Source organism: Apodemus sylvaticus, chromosome 14, assembly GCF_947179515.1.
Source record: "Apodemus sylvaticus chromosome 14, mApoSyl1.1, whole genome shotgun sequence".
Classification (NCBI taxonomy): Eukaryota; Metazoa; Chordata; class Mammalia; order Rodentia; family Muridae; genus Apodemus; species Apodemus sylvaticus.
The window spans coordinates 14,832,111-14,852,430 of NC_067485.1; the positions used below are offsets into that span (position 1 = coordinate 14,832,111).

Consider the following 20,320-nt stretch of genomic DNA (forward strand, 5'->3'; position numbering starts at 1 on the left):
GGACAGGACCTCGGAGACTGTGGCCAAGATAGGCCTTTCCTCCTCCTAAGTCCATTTTCTGGGGTATTTGTCACAGGACCTGGAAACCAACTGTTTCAATGTGTGAACTTACAAGCTTTGAAAGTCTGTGGTCCTTACACACACGTCCATGTGTGGCTAGACAAGTGTTGATTCGTGTGCATGCGATGCTCTTAAATTGAGGTTGTTCAGAGGCATTGACATTCTTTGGCATGTATATGTGTGTGTGTACATGTGTTCCTGTATGCATTTCACATCTGTGTGTGTGGATGCATGTGCATATGTGCATGTTTGTGTGCTTGTGTGTGTGCATGTGCGGGCACATGTGTGTGCATGTTTGTATGTGTGCATATGCATGTGTGTGCATGCATGTGTGTGCAGGTGTTCGTGTGTGAATGTGCATGTGTGCATGCATGTGTGTGCATGTGCATGCACACGTGTGTGCGTGTGTTCATGTGGGCATGTTTATATGTGTGTGTGTGTGTGTGTGTGTACATGCAGAAAGTTGACACTGAGTGTTGTCTCCAGCTGCTTTTTACTTTATTTTTCTAAGATGGGATCATAAGACCTGGAGTATGACAACCATGCTGGGTGAGGCTGGATGGCTGGTGAGCTGTAGTGATCTGCTTCTCCCTCCCCAGAGCTGGTGCCACAGGTGTGTGCCAATGCATTGACTCTCTACACAGGCGCTGGGGGCTAACCTCAGGTTCTCACTGTCTTCTATACCAGGCTTAGATTAAACTATCAACTTGACACAGCCTAGCGTCACCTGGGAAGGGAATCACCATGGAGGGATTTCCAAGATCAGATTATCCAGTGGGCAAGGTGGCACTGGGACTGGGGACATGTCCACATGTACATGTAATTATAGACATGTATACACAGGTTCATGTTTGCGTGTGCAGAGTGCATTTACATGAATGCTTGTATATGTATGTTAGTATATGCATGAGTATATGTTTCTGTGTACACATACATAAGATGCTTGCCTATGCACACATGAAGATGTATGTGCAATTATATGTAGTGCATGCATGTTTGCCTGCTCATAACTCCCTTTAGAATGAGAGGAGCTCAGAGCTCAGGACCTTTTCATTTTCACATTCTCTGCCTTGATGCTTTCATGTCGTCTTCACAGACAGGGGCAAAGCTTCACTCTACCCTCCCAGACCACTTCTGGGTCTCCTCAGATCACTTTCCATTAGGTTTGAGTTGGGCTGTCAGGCCTCAGCCTATGAATCCCAGACACAGATGCTCCCCCAACTAGATGGGGACCTCCTTGCAGGCTTCCTCCAGTGACAGAATACGTGAGCTCTGAGATAACGTTCCCACCCAAATGTAGCAGTATGGCTGAGGACTCAATATTTCACAGGCAGGTTGCACTTATGAAGATGCTGGTCAACTCTGATCGAGGGCCTATCCCATCATCCCCTGTCTGTATCCATAAAAGTCACCACAAGACTAATAGTAGACCTTTATTAAAAATAATTTCTGAGATAACAGGGAAACTCTGCATGCAGCTCCGGGTGGGAGTATTCCCTGAGACGGACAACCCGGGGCTTCCCTTTGTAATGCAATCACAGGCCTGGCATCCCTGTGGAGTCACTGTCTGGCACACAAAGCAGGTCTGGGTACAGGGAGGACATGTTCCACTGCACAAGGAAACGGGATTTTATGAGTAACTGGCTTGGGTGTTTACTGGAGAGACATTCGGTTCTGCGTGAGGTTTGTGGTGCTCGCAGTCAGTGGGATGTGGGGAGGCAGCTTGGGTGCTCCTTGTGCTCTGCTGACAAAGGGCCATAGGCAAAGGCACACAGTGACCCAGCTGCTAGGCAGAAGGGGCTCGGAGCAGCAGAGGCAGCTCGTGAAGAGACCCAGCTAAAGGCAGATGCCTGAGATGCCTTGGCTACTTTCCGAACTTGCAAAGTCGCATCCATAGTCTAGATTCTCCAGGGAGGATCCTCTCACCATCTGCCCTCCTCTGGAGCCCCAGGGGAGAGAATTTATTTTGATAGCACGACACAGTTTTCACCAGCCCTGGACAATGGCTGCATATGACTTCTGTGCGTAGGAACCTGTTTCGGCCTTCTGGGGGGAGGCAAAACCTGTGCCTCTGTTCTGCTCAGTCATATCCAGATTATGAATGGGCAATCCCAACCCCCGGGGAAGGAGAGGCACAGCTAGAGGCCAGGAATCAAACGAAACAGAAAGAAGACAGAAGCCTCCACAGGGTTCTCACACATGTTCTCTGACCTTCAAGGTGGCCTTTATATAGCCCTACCCTGGGGACAGGGGAAGGTAGGCTAGGAGCTCAGCAGAGAACTTGCTCAAAGCAGACATTCCTGTCTCCATAACCAACACAATGGCTCTTCCTCTCTTGACTAAATCTACATGTGGCCTGACCCACAGGACTTCCTCACCAAGGCTGTGTTCTGCAGGTCTGTCTGCTCAGTGAATTCCACATACAGGGATACATACCCTCCCTTAACAGGTCAACTGGCCTACTAGCACAATTCCAAGACACACTGATAGCCTCTAAACACTTCCTAACCGCACTCTAAGTGTAGTGCCTTGATATCAAAGACAGTGGATCCCAACCTGTGGGATGTGCCCTCCTTGGGGCTGCATATCATATAGCCTGCATATTAGATATTTACATACCAGATATCCTGCATATCAGATATCTACACTATGATTCATAATAGTAGCAAATTTACAGTTATGAAGTAGCAACAAAATAACTTCATGATTGGGGGCCATCACAACATGAGGACCTGTATTGAAGGGTCTCAGCATTAGGAAGGTTGAGAGCCACTGGTCTAAAAAGAGGCACCCATTTCACCGTCTCTGTTCGTCGAACCCACCGCCAGTGGGGCCTTCTGTACCATCCCTAGCTGTGTACCATCACAGTGTCTTAGAGGTGAAGAAGAGATGTTCTCATTGGTTTATTTCCCTAGACCTAGATGGAAGGCTATGCAGCCTTTGTAACTTTCAGGTCCTCAAGCAAAGGTGCTGTGAACAGGTGACACTTGGTGCATGGCCAGTGCCACTTGTTAGCCAGGGCTAGGAGGATAGTGGGAAAGTCTTAGCTATGTGTCCTCAGCACAAAGTTGCACTTGGCAAGGCTTACTTGTGGGGAAGGTCACATCTCTGGTTTTAATGTGAATTAAAATTCTATTCAGAAACTCATCTTGAGATGGTCTTGGTCACCACACTGCCATCTGCTCTAGTATGAATGTGTCCCCACAGGGTTTATGTGCTGAAGACTTAGTACCTAGGTTCACTGGCACGGTGTCTGGAGATGGGGCCTTTGGGGGGGGTGGATGATTAAGATGAGGTGGGGTCCTGATGGGGGCTCTGAGAAGGTGTCAGGGGCTCATAAAAGGAGGACAGACCTGAGATGACTCCTCTGTGTTGTCAAGATATCACATTGTGTGGCATTCAGGAAGGTCCCTGCCTGGCACTGCACCTTGCTGGTGGCGGTTCCAACCTTCAGAGAAAAAGGATGTACAAGTACTAGATACATTTCTTTTCTTTGTACATCAGTGTTCAGTTATAGCAACAGAAAACTGATGGATCTTCTTGTGGTTTGAGTGAGAACTGCCCCCCCACAAAAGCTCATGTATTTGAACCCTTGGTTGCCACTGAGAGGCTTGTGGAGCCTTTGGGGGGTGGGGCCTTGCTGAAGGAAGTGGATGGGGGTGGGCTTTGGGGCCTGATAGCCTGGTCCCACTTCCTGCTTACTGTTTGCCTCCTGAGCATGGGTGCCGCGTGACCTTGCAGCTTCCCATTCATGCCACCAAGCCTTTCCTGCCTGTTGTAGCGTCTTTTCCACCATGATGGCCTTTGTCCTCCAACTGTGAGCTCAAACAAGCCTTCCCTCCCTTAAGTTGCTAGTCCGGTATTTTGTGGCAGCAACAACTGTCCTGGATGCATTCCCTCTGCAGAGGGGAGGGAGTCTGTCTCATGCCTGACACACTCTGCTCAGTCGCAGAGGATCATGGGAGCCCACCTTCCCTGCCACCCACCCCCCAGCAGCCTACATGCAAAGTGTTATTCACACCTCCTCCTGCAAGCACACAACAGTGGACTTCAAGTCATTCTGCAGGGAGGTGGACTCCAGGGCTGTGTAAGCTGAGTCAGCATGTCTCAGCATCTCATCCACATGGTATTTCTGTCTTAGGGCGGGGCGGAGAGCAAAACCGCCATCCAGGTTTGTCATTTTCCTTAACCGCCTTCCGGCTTGCCCACTGCGCAGGTGAGGTTTCTCTTTATGTTCTTCGCTGAAGTGGCACAGCCCTTTTCTTTCCTGATCTGCAGGGGACGCTGAAATCCTGGACCCAGAGGGACGGAATGACGTCAAGAGAATTTGGAAACGGTCCCCAAACGTGACCCATAACGAAGACCACCCAAATGGAAACAAAGACCAGATAGACGAGTCCACAGGCCCGAGGTCTGGCTGCTTGTATGTCTTTTGGGAACAGAACAGTTGTGAGGGTGAGTCCTAGCCTTTGCCTGGTTAGCTCTCACCCCAGGCAGAGGGAGACGAAACTCTGAGAGCCAGTTCATCTGAATGAATTTCCTGTGATCGCTTGAGAAGCCACGGTGTGCACGGACAGGCACCCAAGCTGTTAGTTAACCACGTCGTAATAGTAATTGCGAAGCCTCAGTTCCACGGCTGTGAATCCTGGCCTGTTCTCGACACTGAAGGAGGAAAGAGAGATGTATTAGTGTCTGTCAGTAGGCATGTGGAAACAAGATTAAGTCACCGTGTCCCCCACCCCCACCCCAGCGGCGGTGAATGCTGGTCACTGCTCCTGACTCTAGCATGGTCAGAAGTGTCTCTTCCTGCTCTAACCTTACAGAACTCAAGCCTGCATTTTATAGCATCCCGAAGATCCATGTCCTTGTGAGCTGGAAGAGTTTTACACAATGATACAGAATGTCTTCTGTGTCTGAAGACACCTGATTTGTCCCTGTACTATAGAGGCACAGATGTTTGACTCAATCTCTCTGTGTACTTTCGTAAGTGTGTGTGCACATGTGTTTGGAGGTGTGATTTAAGTGTGTGTGGAGGCCAGAGGGCAACCTTGGTGTCCTTCCTCAGACACCATGTCTACCTTGGTTTTTTTGAGACAGGGTCTTTCAATTGCCTGGAATTTGTCAAGTAGGCAAAGCTGGCTGACCAGAAAGCATCTGGAATCATCCTCTGGACTCACCCAGTCTCCATCTTCCTTGCTGATGCTGGGATCACAAACACTTGCTGCCGAGGCTGGCATATTTTACGTGGGCTTTAGTGATTGTACTCAGGACCTTACAGTTACACACCAAGTACTTTACCTCAGTCCCTTGGCTCAAAATCTAAGAGGAGAATATGGACACAGCTGTGGTATACGGTACCCACATTCAAACTGGACTTTCAAGGACAGGGGCTTTGGTTTGTGCTCTTGCTAGAATTCACAGATTTTTGTGGCTGTGGTCCGGATCAGGACCCAACCCTGTGCATCCTAAGTCTCGGCCCAGCAAGTCTGTGCTGTCGCCAACAAGGTAAATGCTGAGGTGAGCAAGCAATGCCCGAATCTTTTACCTGACAATTCAAAGGGAGCTCACCCGACTGTGTTCATGAGGGGATGGTTCCAGTCCCCTCCTAACCCCCAAGGTGAACAAACCCCTCCAGTGTTCAAGTTCCTTCTACAGCAAGCCCAGGGACTGGGGAGACAGCTGAGTGTATAAAAGTGCCTCTGTCCAACTGTGAGGAGCAGGTATGGGTTTATGTCTGTCTCATGGTGTCTGTGGTCAGCAGGAGCGTCTAGCCTCGATGTTAGGATTCTCGGAAGCAGGGATGCTACCCAGATGTGTCTGAGTTTAGCAAAGGCCAGAGTGTTCTAGATGCTTGAGATGCCGTCTGGGATTCTGTGATTTCTCCCAATCCACATCACAGTCTCAGAAAATGTTAACAGCTGGTGACTTTGGAGTTGCCCTAGTTTGCCTTGTTTTATGTCACTCCCACAGTTACAAAACGCACATAGTAGTATCCCTGCCCCGAAGCGACGTGATTGGATGGTAACCCAGTCAATCTCTCTGGCCCGCCTCCTGTCATCATTTACATAGAAGGTGGCACATTTCTGATGCATCAAGAGAACTCACACTTCATTTTAATACCCAGAGTGATGGCTAAATTCAGACATCTATCTTGGTACCCTCTAGGCGTTTGTCTCTGACTCCAGTCCCTGGTAGATACATTCCCAGTAACCCCGACTTGTGATCTCCACCCGAAAAGGGACAGATGTGACCATCTACTTGCTATGACATGACTGCCTTTTTTTGCTTCTGTAACTTGCTTATGTGGATAACCGAAGATTGTTTTGAGCTGCTTTAACCAATTAAGTTGGCAGAACAGACCAATTTTTGGTTGCCTGTTTTGGTTGCCTCTTAAAAAACAAACCACAAACACAACAACAACAAACCGTTCCTCATGCCCCTCCTTCACAGCAATTTCAAAAATTGGCTCAGAGATTGCTTGGAGCTAATCGATAAATCTCTTAATTATAATTGGCTCGAGTCTGTGGCCTCTTCCCAGGGATCACAAATAACAGCAGCTGTGGCTCGTTTTACTTGTCAACTTGACAGTCAGGAACCACTTGGGAAGAGAGCCTCAGCAAGGCCTGTATGCAACAGGCTGGCCTGTAGGGGAATTGTCTTGATTGTACTATTTGTGTGGAGACCCAGGCCACCATGAGTTGCCATTGGACCAAGGAATCCTGGAGTAAGAAAGGAGAAAGAGAACTGAGTGCTAGAAACGTACGCGTCATCTTCTCAGCTCTCTCATGTGTTGTGACCGAGGTTTAAGTTTCCACCGCTCTGACTTTCTTGTGAGCATGGGCCGTAACATGGAGTCTGTGCTAAAATAAATCTCCCCCCACTAAGTTATATTTTGCCCACAGCATTTTATCACAGCGACAGAAACGTAGCTAGGACAGCAGTCACACAGCTTATGTCTAGAACCTTCAGGTCAATGTCGGGAAGGGTTGGGCACTCACTCGTAAGTCCAGCACAGGTTCATTAGGTCGTACATCTCTCTCGGGCACCCGGCGGGGCACCCCATCCGCTCTCCTTTCTCCAGCATGGCCGTCACTTCACTCCCTTTCATCCCCTGAGACGTGAAAATGCACAAAAGCTTTCAAAATATACAAACGAAAGTACCTCACCCGCAGACACACTGGGGCGCAGACATGGGGTGTTTGGTTTCAAGCAACATCAGTCCTATGACTAGGGGTCCCTCCTCTGGAATCCTAGAGTCAGATGTGGCTGCCTGGTGAGAAGGGCTGGGTTTGTAGGGGAGAGGGGAGGCTTTGGAGTTTGGAGTCTTGAAAGCTTCATTTGTGACAATCCATTGAGTGACAGTGACATCCTAGGATCTGCCTATACCCAGGAAAACACACACACACACACACACACACACACACACACACACACACGGGATAGTTCAGGTTGCAAAGTGCTTGTCTTGTAAGCACAAGGACCTGAGTTCAATCCCCAAACCCATATAAAAAGACAAGAGTGGTACTGAATGCTTGTGAGCCCAGTGCTGGGGTATAGAGACAGGCAGATCCCTGGGGCTCACTGGCTAGCCAGCCTGGCCTATTGGGTGAGCTCAGGCTAATGAAGAGACTGTCTCAAAAACAAAGCAAATAGTCCCTGAGGAATGACACCTGAGGAAGATCTCTGGTCTACACAGACACACACACAGACACACACACACACACACACACACACACACACACACACACACACGTATGCACATACATGAGAACACACACAGTAACAACTAAAATACTTGATGTCAATATCACCACCATTTCTATTTAGCTCTCAGGAAGGATGGTCTGGGGCTGTGTCTGATGTATTTATGTGTGTAGCACACAGTGAGAATGTGTTTGCTTAGTACCACATGCCATTCTCAAGCAAGTGCAAACTTTGGTTAGGTGGCACTAACCACCCACTGTTAGAAGGTCATGAGGACACCCCAGGGTGTCCTCAGATTCTAGGGGTTCAGGTTCTTGTGGCAATAACCCCATGCTGAGTGATGGTTTCCTATGTCCAAGAGGCTGACATGAAACACACAGCCAAGCGTGGCTCACTTTGTATGGCTTCTGCCCGTAGGAGAACGCTTCCCACATCAGGACGCCGAAGCTCCAGACGTCACTCTTACTGGAGAACTTGTAGTAGTTGATGCATTCGGGGGCGTACCACTTCACGGGCCACTTCCCGTGGGTCTGGGCCTGGAAGCAGAGTGGACATTCTGTGATGCATTACGTCAGGTGTGCACACGCCAATGCACACAGGAGTTGGGGACAGGAAAAAGGCTCTGCTGAAATTCAGTGTCAATTCAAAGGACTCAGAAAAATCTCTAAAGGATCCACCAGTTCTGGGGCCAAGGAAGTGGCTCAGTTAGTAGTGGCTTTGTCCAACATGCATAACCTCCGCAGTGGTTCTCAGCTTGTGTGACCCCTTTGGGAGTCACATATCAGACATCCTGCATATCAGATATTTGCATTGTAATCCATTTGCATTACAATAGCAAAATTACAGTTATGAAGTAGCAATGAAAAATGTTATGGTTGGGGGTCACCACAACATGCTTCCTAACTAGCATTAGGAAGTCTGAGAACCACTGGACAACCCAATCATGGTGGCGTATGTCTATACCCCAGCACTCAGGACATGGAGAAGGGTATCAACCTGGGCTGCATGAAACCTTGTCTCAAAAAGAAAAATCAATTTGTTTAATTTATATTTTTCAAAGAAAGTTAATGCAAGTATTCAGGGCCAGCAAGACAGTTCAGTGGGTAAGATGCCTGCTGTCAAGCCTGAAGATCAGAGTTCGAATCCTCCCATATACATGGTAGATGGAGAGAATCAACTTCTGTAAGTTGTCATCTGGTCTCCATTAGAACACTATGGCACACATGCCTACATACACAGAGCAAGATAAGTAATTGTATAAACAAAACAAAACAAAAACAACAACAGAAAACCAACATAGAATGCTAGTCTGAGTAAGTCTCCAGTTGAGAAGCATTACAGTATTTTTGGTTTTTGTTTCTTGATTGCCAGAATCAATCTTAAGAATACTTTCCACCAAGGTTACTAGTGAGATTTCTACCATAATAATATACAGAGAGCACAACTTTGTCTTTCTATGTCTTTATAACCCACAACCTTGACTATGCACCGAGCTGTCCGCTCAGCCTGCTCTGTGAGCCTGCCCTGAGCTGTCCTACCTTGTAGTAGTTTTCATCAGCACGAAGGGCTTTGGAAAGACCGAAATCACTAATCTTGGCGTAGTGCTGCGTGACCAGAAGCACATTCCTCGCAGCCAGATCTCGGTGCACAAAATTGCACTCTTCCAAATACTTCATCCCCATGGAGACCTGGTGAACCAGCTCGATGATGTTCTTATCCTTGACGTGCCTAGAATCACATGACATCATTACCGAGAGTGGACAGTGGCCATTCCAAACACGCAGCCATGTTCCCCGAGTACACAGAAGAGGGGTCCACTCATTCCTTCTTTTTCAACAATAGGATGGGCTGGGAAGATGACTCAGTGCGAGAACACTTGCTGCACAACCTGAGGACCTAAGTTTTGATCTCCAGAAACCATGTGAGAAAGTTGAGCGTGGTCACATGTGTTGTAATTCCAGTGCTGGGAGTAGGGTGGAGATCTAGAGGCTTGCTGGCTACCAACATAGCCAAAACCACACCACACTAAACCATACCAAGCTAAAGTATACAAAACCAAATGAGCAGGACTTCCTGTTTAGTGAGAGAACCTTTTGGTTTTGGACAGGGTCTCACTATGTAGCCCTAACTAGCTTGGAATGCACTATGTAGATCAGACTGGCCTCAAACTCAGAGATCCACCAACTTCAGCCTCTTTAGTGTTGGGATTGAGGGCATGTGCTACCTCATCTGGCTGTGTTTTAAGGAAATAAAGCAGAGTGACAGAGAAGGTCACAGTGTCCTCTCCTGGCCTCGGCACGTATGCATGGGCATGCATACCCACGCACACGTGCACACACATGCATATACTATACACACAGACACGCAAAAACCAACCACAAGAGGTGTGAGTGTGGCAGGTAATCTTGCTGACACACAGTTGTTCCAGACTAAACACCATTCTCCTGTGCAAGAGTGGGCTTCATTTTCAGGCGTGCTTTGAGATGGACAAAGATTCATAGCACTACGGAGAAAGCTTTTAGTAAAGTGCTCATCCTGCAAGCAAGAGGACCTGAGTTTGATGCCCAGCACCCACGTGAAATAAAAACCAGGCAAGGTGGCCTGCGATTGTAATCCCAAAGCTGGGGAAGTGACACAGGTGGATTCTTGGTGTTCCCTGCCAAACGGTCTAGCTAAACTGATGAGTTCAGGCCAGCGAGGGATCCTGTCTCAGAGGAAGCAGATGGTAATCCAGGGGATGGGTGTTGCTTTAGCTTGACCTTTGACCTCCACCTGCTGCACTCACACATGCTCACACCCAAACTTTCTCACACTCATGCTCACACCCACACATGCTCATACTTACACATGCTTACACACATACACTCACACGTGCTCACACTCACGTGCTCACACTCACACATGCTCACACTCACATGTGCTCACACTCAAACATGCTCACACTCACCTCACACATGCTCACACATGCTCACACTGATACATGCTCACACTCACACATGCTCACTCACACATGCTCACACCCACACATGCTCACACTCACACATGCTTACACCCACACATACACCCACACATGCTCCTACTTACATATGTTCATGCTCACACATATTCACACTCACACATGCATACTGGAAACAATAAAGAAAAGCTGTGCAAAATGAGCCCTGGCTCAGAGGAACCAGGGAGTTACTCCATGTTGACAGCAGCCTTAGAGCAGATGTGCCTGGACCACCTGATAACCAGCTCCATGAACGCTGCTGCCCCTGCACATGCAGGCACTGAGGTGTCAGTCAGACAAGACAAAGCTGGTGCCCCAGGAAAATGTTTGTCCCAGGTGTTTACAAGGAAGAATGCTCTGCCTGTTGGTAGGCAAGGCCCTGTCCACACACATTGGGGATTTTATCACTGGACAGAGTTGTTCTGACAGGGCTAGGGAGATGCCTTAGTTGGTAAAATGCTCGACATACAAGGATGAAGACCTGAGTTGGGACCCATACAAAGGCCAGGTATGCCAGTGAGGTCCTGTAATCCCTGGGGCTCCGTGGCTAGCCAGTTTGGCTGAATTATTCGTCTCACGAAATAAGGTAGAGAGCTGAAGAGATAGTTCAGTGGTTAAGAACATGAACTGTTCTTGCAGAGGACCTGAGTTTGGTTCCCAGAATCTATGTTGGGAGGCTCACAAGTGTTCTAACTCCAGCCTCCACGAGTATCTGCATCGTATGTCACACACTCATGCCAACATGCACACAAATAAAAACATTAAGCTGGAGACCAATAGAGGATAGAGGGTGATAGCTAGTATTGACCTCTGACCTCCACATGCACACATTCACACAGGTGCACACCCTCAAAGATGTATACACACACACACACACACAATATATATATATATATATATATAGATAGATAGATAGATAGATAGATATAGATATATAGATATAGATATAGATAGATAGATATAGATAGATAGATATAGATAGATAGATAGATAGACAGAGAGAGAGATACAGAGAGAGAGAGACAGAGAGACAGAGAGACACAGAGACAGAGACAGAGTCAGACAGAGAGGGGGGGAGGGAGAGAGGAGAGGGAGAGAGAGCTTTCCCCCAGAAATCAGGCCCCAGCACAGCCCAAAGGCGGGGAAGGGCAGCGCCTGCGCACAGCTCCCATGCTCCAGGGCACCTGTTCTGCTGCAGGTACTTGTTGAGGGGCCCCAGCTCCGCCATCTCCATCACCAGCATCCACGATTCCGCCTCGCAGATTCCGATCATGCGCACAATGTAGGGGTTGTCCAGCTGCTGCATGACGTTCGCTTCCGCCAGCAGCTCGTCCTTCAGGGCCGGGTCGTTGGCCTCGTTCTTCAGGATCTTCACAGCCACTGTTTTCACAACTCTGTAACGCAGATTGTAACTTGTGAGAAACTTTCCAAACTGCCTAGAGGTTCTCCTCTCTGTGGCTGCTGCGGAGCTGGGGTGGGGAGGTGGGGGGGTAGGGGTGAGGGTGGGGAGGTAGTTGGGTGAGGTGAGCTGAGGGAGTAAGGACCAGAGTTCAGATCCCCAGAACCCACAGACTGTTGGATACAATAGCATATATCTGTAATCCCAGTGCTTCTATGGAAAAGATGAGAGGCAGAAAGGGGAGAATCTATGGGTACTTGTGGGGCCAGCAGTGAGACAGCACACACACACACACACACACACACACACACACCACTAAATACATAGCTAGTACCATTTTGCCCCTTCTTGTGAAAATTTTATCACAGGTTTAAAATTTCAAAGCACACACAGCTGATGTCTGTTCTTTTGTCTAAACCACAGTTTGTTAGAATACTTTCTGCATGATCCGTGGGGTGTTTTTTTGTGAGAGAATGAAAAAGACCTGTATTTTCAAAACATGTTGAGGCTTGAAAGTAACACAGCCCAGTGAGGGAGAAGTGTTTCTTTCTCATTAACTCTGGGCTTGAACAACACGTGTGCTTCAGATTGGACATGGTGGTACTCACCTGTGAGCCCCAGCGCCCTAGAGGTGGAGACAGGAGGATTGTTCGTTTAAGGTCATCTTTAATGTCCTCTAAATATAAGACCTGCTATTCTCATCTGACCAGCTATGCCTTTTGCAGCAGAGAAGCAAGATCAGCTTCAACTGCTGATACTGGTCTAAGGAAGGGGTGGAGATGGTCACTGGGCTGTCCCCTGGATTCCTGGAACTCCCTCTGCTATCCCCCAGTCATCTGTGTGAAGTTCTGTCCTAAGTGAACATAGACACAGTCTTGGGAGGTGCTGAAGCATACGACTGTGGAAGTGAACAGCAGTCTGAGAGGGGGCGTCTAGGCTGTCTAGGGGACCCTACACATCCTGTAGAGGCCACCATCCGCATTGCAGCCAGAATTCTCAGTGCTGTGGCTCCTCTAAGTAATCCCACACACATACTCCGACATAAGCCCCAGTCACTGGTTCCCCAAATTAGACTTTGGTTTGTGGTTGGTGCTCTGTATGAAGGAGTAGATACTCATGTCTCCCAGAAAAATCTCCTGCAGTAGTGAGTCTCCCAATCTAGTGTTTGTAACTGGGGGCTTTTCCACCATTGCCCAGTTCCTGAAATAATAACTGAGATTTATCATTTATGAATAAATGCATAGGCTACAAGCTTGGGTTTGTTCCCTCTAACTTGTAACTCAATGACTCCATTTAATCTAGTCTAAGTCTGCCATAAGTCTGGTTACCTCTCCTCACTTCCATGTGACTGTCTTCCTCAGAGTTTGGAGTAAATCTCTTCCTGTGCCTGTCTCTATCCCAGAGTTCCTCTTTCTCCCTACCAGAACTCCCACCCCCTATTTCCTGCCTCAGCTAATGGCCACCAGCTTTTTACTGACAGGTAATACTTCCACACAGAACACAGGAGATTCTCTCTGCAGCTGTTTTTTTTGTTTTTGTTTTTGTTTTTTTTTGTTTTTTTTTTTGTTTTTGTTTTTGTTTTTTTTGTTTTTATAGACAGAGGAACTATGCCCCACTCTCTGTAAACACACGGAGCAGACAGCAATGGAGGACGGCCCAAGCTGAGGAAGGCCCCTGCACTGTGAAATATTTAACCAGCTTCAATAAAGTTCACCAGCTGTGAAGTGCATACAGCTTGCTGCAGCGTCATGTGATTTACTGGCTAGGTTATGTCTATACGCATAAAAGAATACAAAGTTCCTTTATGATACTGAAAATGAACTTCTGGGCCTAGAATTTAAAAAAAAAACATACATTGTTTTACATTTTTTTCTTTTTTGAGACAGGGTCTTTCTTAATCCACTGTGGCTAGAGACTCTCGCTGTGTAGTAGGAAATGTCCTTAAACTTCCAATCCTCCTGTCTCCGCCTCTGGGGCACTGGGGATCGCAGGTGTGTACCCGACATGCCCAATTGGAAGCGCACACATTGTTCAAGCTCAGAGTAAAAGAGAAAGAAACACTTCTCCCCCACAGGGCTTTGTTGCTTTTAAGCAAGCCTCAACGTGTTTCGAAAATAAAGATTTTTTTTTCATTCTCTCACAAAAAACATCACCCGGATCATGCTGAACTCTTGAAAGTATTCTAACAAAATGTGGCTTAGATGAAAAAACAGACATTAGCTATGTGTGCTTTGAAAAATTACCTGCTATAAAATTCCCACAAGCATGAGAAGGTATTTCTTTTGTTGAACCTTTAAACTCGAGAATCAAAACAGAACTAATCAGGAAAGGGGCCGAGGGGGGCTGAGTAGGGGAAGATGCTCCCTGCCAACATTGATGACTGGAGTTTGATCCCCAAACCGCACACATGTGCACACACACACACACCCCAACAAATAGACTAGGTCGAATAACAGAATAAGTGGGACACACACACACACACACACACACAGGAAAGTAGACACAGCTTGTGTGGTGATCTAGAATGCAGCCTATGGTCTGACAGGAGGATTTAAATATTCTCCTGTGGTCCCCAGAAGCCTCTCTGAGTCCTCCTGGGAAGACGAGAGCCCCCCTTCTGTCATCTCTAACCACGTACTTTGGCTTTCATAGTTGGGTCTATCATTACAGCTGTGGTGTGAGGCAGGGATCTAAATTAAGAAGTTAAAAAAGGTCTCTCAGTTCCTCTAAACATTTTTAAAAAAGAAAATACCGTGCCTTCTAGAAAAGCAGATGAGAGAGAGGATGCTCCACTAATTCTAAGAGGCTACCATTGTCCCAATTCCTAAATGTTTGTTTATGATGGCCCTGGAAAAGACTATGAAATTCCTGGTCTTCCAAGCATTGGGCTCTTCTACAGATAAGAGAGTCAGGCCCCATTATGAGAACTGTAAGAAGGCAATTGACCCATAAGTTCTTGTGGTGGTTTGAGTGAGCAAAACCTCCGTAGGCTCATCTATTTGAAGGCTTGGCCCCTAGTTTGGTAGAACTGTTTGGAGAACGTTTAGGAGGTGTGGGCCTGTTGGAAGGGGCCTGTAACCGGGGGTGAGCTTTGAGGTTCCTTGCTCCCTGCCTCCAACTTGCAAATAAGATGTCAACTCAGCTACTGCTCCAGCACATGTCTTCCTGTTGCCACGATGTTCATGGACTCACCACGAAGCTAAACAAGTCCCCAGTTAAATGCTTCCTTTCCTAAGTTACTTTGGCCATGGTGTCTCTTCAGAGCAATACAACAGTAATTAAGACACTTCATGAGAACAGATGGGAAAATTCTAGGACAAATACTCATGGGTTATAGTCAGTTGTTTATGAAAGGAGACGTAATGGACAAAGGGCTAGGGGTGCTTACCCCAAGATGGGGGGACATGTTTAAGATCTGAAATCTACTGGGTGTAACTCATCACAGAACCACAGTAAAGAAAAAGAAACACAGAATGAACTCAGTGGAGCAGGGAGAGTCTTCAGCAAAATTCAGTGTAGATGCAGGACTAAAGAACTGGCAGAAATAAAGGAACAAAATGTCCATCTGTCAGACAGCAGCCGTCATGTACAGATATAGGCCATACCGAAAGGAATGCTGGGATCTCTCTCTTGTAGCCAGGCACAAGGCCCCTGACAGTTATAAAACACTACTCTACCACTCCTAGATAATGCTCTAAGGTGGGGGAAAATACTCAAAGGATAAGGATTGGACATGGCTTTCTTTAAAAAGTATCATTATTGGGCTGGGGAGGCAGCTCAGTCTGTAAAGGGCTTGCTACGAAGTCGTGGGGACTGGGGTTCAATCCCCAAGACTCCAACATGTAAAAAGATGGTTTTGGTACACAGTCATAAACATAGCACTGGGGAGGCAGAGACAGGTGATTCCTGTGGTTTTTCTGTCCAGTCTCCACAGCCTAACTGACAGGCTCCAGATCCCAGTGAAAGACCCTGTCTCAAAAAGCAGGGTGGATGGGTCCTAGGAATTATTATTATTATTATTATTTATAAGGGCATTTGTACCTGCACAAATGCATACTCACAACTCACCCATAGTTGTGAACACATCTGAAAATATACAATCACAGCCACAAACATACACATGTAGGCACACACACACACACACACACACACACACACACACGATAGATAGATAGATAGATAGATAGATAGATAGATAGATAGATAGATAGATAACAGGCATTCATAAGTGACTCATTTGTATGTTAAAGAATAGCTACATAATAATAAACTGCTACTGGTCACAAATGAACTCAGCGCTGCCAGTTGTCACATCTCTGTGTAAAATCTGTTTTAGTTCATATATAAGATCAAGATGTAGGAAATGCTACATGATGCTACACGTTACCATAAAACTGTTAAGAATACCAAAAGCACTTGGTATTTCCATTCAAAATATCTGAGAATGCATGTAAGGGAGGTGTCTAAGACTTGACACAGAAAGCTAAACAAGTCAGCTGAGAGAAATCTGAAAGATGGCCAAGAATGGTGTCCAGGAAGGAATGATCTGAGTTTACAAATGGAAAGACTCAATGGTAAAAAGCCTTTGTTTTGTCTCACAATGGTTTTGGTAGAACTCAGTTCTCAACTCACTAAATCCTGCGGTTGAAGTTGTATATAAATTCATATTAACTAACCACACTAATTCATACTAATTAATCAATAAATTAAAATACAATAAACTAAAGCAAATCATGAAAGGTTATGTCTAAATACCTAAAAGTCAACATTTAGATATTCTAAAGATTTATATTTAATAATGTATCTAAGTGTATGTGCCTGTTTAGTGCAGGTACCCTCAGAGTCCAGAAGAGGGAAGCAGAACTCTTGGAGCTGGAGTTACAGTCAACTGCAAACCATCTGATATGCGTGCTGGGGACTGAATTTGGGTCATCTGGAAGAGTAATATGTACTATGAACCCCTGAGCCATCTCTCTATCCCTTAATTGTCAACTTTAAAAGTGACTGTGATTCACATACATATATTTAAACTAAGCATTATGACCATTATGTGTGCACACAGAAAGTGAGGAACCAGAAACAAAGATTTCACACACATATCAAGATCCAGTAAGTGCCTCCACCAAGGCTAGTCACAGATAGTTGTGTTCTGAAGGTATAATTTGTTCTTATTTTCCTATGAATTTGCTTATTTCAATTTAGTTATTGTGTACACTGTACTATGTACTAAAACAAACATGTCATGATTGTCACCACAGTTAGCATACACAAAGGATGCTTTTACTATAAATGAGTCAGAAACGAAGATTACAAGATGGCTCAGTTGGTATAAGAACTTGCTGCCAAACTTGATGACCTGAGTTTAATCCCTAGAAACTGTGTGAGGAGGAGAACCAACTGACGTGTACTCTGACCACATGAGTGCTGTGACACGTGTGTGTGTGTGTGTGTGCGCGCGTGCATGTGTGTGTGTGCATGTGTGTATGTGTGTGTGTGTGTCTGTGCATACACACCACACACACACACAAACATAAACACAAAGAAAATAAATTAAGAATTATTGTATTGGGAATGAATAAATATAATGCTAGTGCAAAAGTCCTTAGACATGTATTGAACTTCAATGTCTGGGATTAAATGAACACTCTAGGTGTGTCCTGATAAGTTTCCAGAATGCAGCTCGCACTGGGGATGACAGCAGTGTAATGGTGCAACTATACTTACTTTTTCATTTGGTAGTATCCCTTTTTCACAGTCCCGAAGTTACCGGAGCCCAGTTCATTGTCCTCCAGGGTCAGCAGGTTCCTGTCCAGGTAGACCTCTTTAGGCCGGATCTCTTCAGGGTCAGCATAAGGGCTCTCGTACACCTCTGTGTCCATGGGCAGGGCTTCTCTCTGAAGGCCTGCAGCGTAGTCAGGGAACAGATGACTCCGGACTCCTGTGAAACAGCAACCCTTGCCACCCCGCCCTCCATCCTTTGGTTTTATGGGGCAGTTGCATGCAGCAGAGAAGTGAAGCAGGGGAAGAGACAAGGTGGGTCTTCTACACCAGTAGTAATGGTGGATAAAACCTCCCTTAGGTTTTAAGCCAGGTGTGACAGTCTCCTATGGAGAGGTGGCACCAAAGACGACATGCTCCTAGTTGGCTTTTCATAACCGAACCAACAGAGCTCAAGAGAAATGGTATGTGTGCTTTCCAAGACTTTAAAAAGCCAATGTGCTTAATCGCCAAGATGCTAAGGACTAAGTTTCACCACTCTGAGGCTCACGTGGGAAAGGCCATGAACTCAGCACGTAGCCAGGAGAGATGCTGATGGTGTGTCCAACCCCATGCCTGGCTTGCTCATGCAGGGCTGGGGATGAAAGCCAGGGCTCCATGCATGCTAGACAAGCAATCTATGTGAATTACTCTTCCAACCACGAGGTATAAATTGAACGAGAGGTAACTAACTCTTGTTGCTTTCAACTTTTGTTTGGAGGCAATTGATAGCAATAAGCAGAACACTGACTGCACTTCCGAAGGTCATGAGTAGCATGACCACAACCCAGCAACCACATGGTGGCTCACAACCATCCGCAATGAGATCTGACGTCTTCTTCTGGTGTGTCTGAAGACAGCTACAGTGTACTTACATATAATAATAAACAAATCTTTGGGTCTGAGAGAGCAGGGACAGCAAGGAGAGGTCCTGAGTTCAATCCCCAGCAATCGCATGATGGCTTATAACCATCTGTACAGCTACAGTGTACTCATATACATAAAGTAAATAAATAAATCTTAAAAGAATAAATAACATGCCGATACTCATGAACCCAAGAAAGGTACCCAAAAGACCCATTTCTGAGAGCAAGTCACCAGTGCCTTCCTGAACTGAGTCCCCTGTGTGCTTCCAGTCATCACAGCTCTGTGAACAAATCTAGAAGAACCTCTGAGCTGTACCTACTGTCAAAACCACCCAGAGGTTACTGTCATCCTTTGGCAACATATTCTTCCAAGAAAGGCAGCTGGGATGCTACCGATGCTAACGGCTTGTTGGGTTTTTGTTTGCTTGCTTGCTTGTTTTATTTATAAAAGACCATTTCCACTAGACAGAACTGCTTGTTTTATGGATAGGTTATCGTCTGCCTGTAGCTGGATATCACCACTGTTTAGCGTGGACCATCACTGTAAGCCAAATTTGGAATGGTGCCAGGAATTCGTAAGCTGCCTCTTCTACACTCTGGCAAGCGTCTGTGCACCCTGCTTGAATGTGTATCGAGTAAAAGTGCATCTCTCACCTCTGTCTGGGCCCCAGGGCCCTCCCGTTGGCTCATAGGGGTTGAAGGACACAGTGCTCTCCGGACGGCTCCCTTGGGGTGGTGCAGGCTGAAGCACACAGATGATAAGATGTTATTTTCTGCCCTGATGCTACTATTTTCAAATAGTCATAGATAACTTATTCAGGGGAGACAGAGGATTAGGATGAGGTCAAAGAGGCCCATCTCATTCTTCAGGCAACTGTTTGGACCTGAGAAGGCCAGACAGGCTCAGCGCTTATAGCTTCCACCCCTGGCCCCGCCTTAGAGAGGGAGGGAGAGCGTCTGTTCTGTCCATCCCAGGAGATCTTCATTTAGCCCCTCCCAGAAGATGGCAGGACCTCACAGACTTGCTCTCCATGGGTTCATTTCTGCTGTCATCTAAGGTCAGGTGGGAGTTATTTAAAAAGCAAAGTCAAACCATGCCCACCTATTTTGCCTTCCATACAAATTGAGGTGCCAAGGCATTGCTACCACAGGCTAGCCCAGACCAACTAGCTGCAAGTCCCAGAGAGGAAGGCTGCATTCTGCTGCTGCCTGCCACACACACCCCCAACCCCAACCCCAACCCCAGGCACTGCGGTCATCATCGTGATAAGGATCATGGTAACAGCAGCAGGCACGTGCCCTGTCAAAGAGACATTCTCTCTGCCTTCCTGAAGGAAGAGAGCTCTTCTGGTCCCCTGTGGCTGGCCACTAAGGCGCACTGGCTCTTAGACACAGAGGTTTCTCATTCAACCCATCAATATCATTTTGCTTCATGAAGTAGGCAGAGGGTGCAAATCCCCTTATAGTCCTAAGGATTTTCCATTTGAAATTGTTTTCTCTCTTTTTGGGGGGGCCCATCTTTACTCACTATTTAAAGCA

General features: G+C 46.7%; 1 protein-coding gene across 8 annotated transcripts in view; it reads right to left on the bottom strand.

Moving 5' to 3' along the window:
- Positions 1-1,480: 1,480 nt before the first annotated feature.
- Positions 1,481-20,320, bottom strand: part of Syk (spleen associated tyrosine kinase) — a 70,475-nt gene continuing 51,635 nt past the window's right edge. For all 8 annotated transcript variants that reach the window (XM_052156779.1, XM_052156774.1, XM_052156776.1 and 5 more), the window contains 7 exons: positions 19,436-19,523; positions 17,883-18,060; positions 11,944-12,153; positions 9,303-9,492; positions 8,160-8,300; positions 7,059-7,171; positions 1,481-4,722 (listed from right to left, as the gene is read on the bottom strand). In XM_052156779.1, coding sequence (XP_052012739.1) covers positions 4,650-4,722; positions 7,059-7,171; positions 8,160-8,300; positions 9,303-9,492; positions 11,944-12,153; positions 17,883-18,060; positions 19,436-19,523 — 993 coding nt within the window. In that variant the 3' untranslated portion in view covers positions 1,481-4,649. The remainder of the gene's footprint in view (positions 4,723-7,058; positions 7,172-8,159; positions 8,301-9,302; positions 9,493-11,943; positions 12,154-17,882; positions 18,061-19,435; positions 19,524-20,320) is intronic.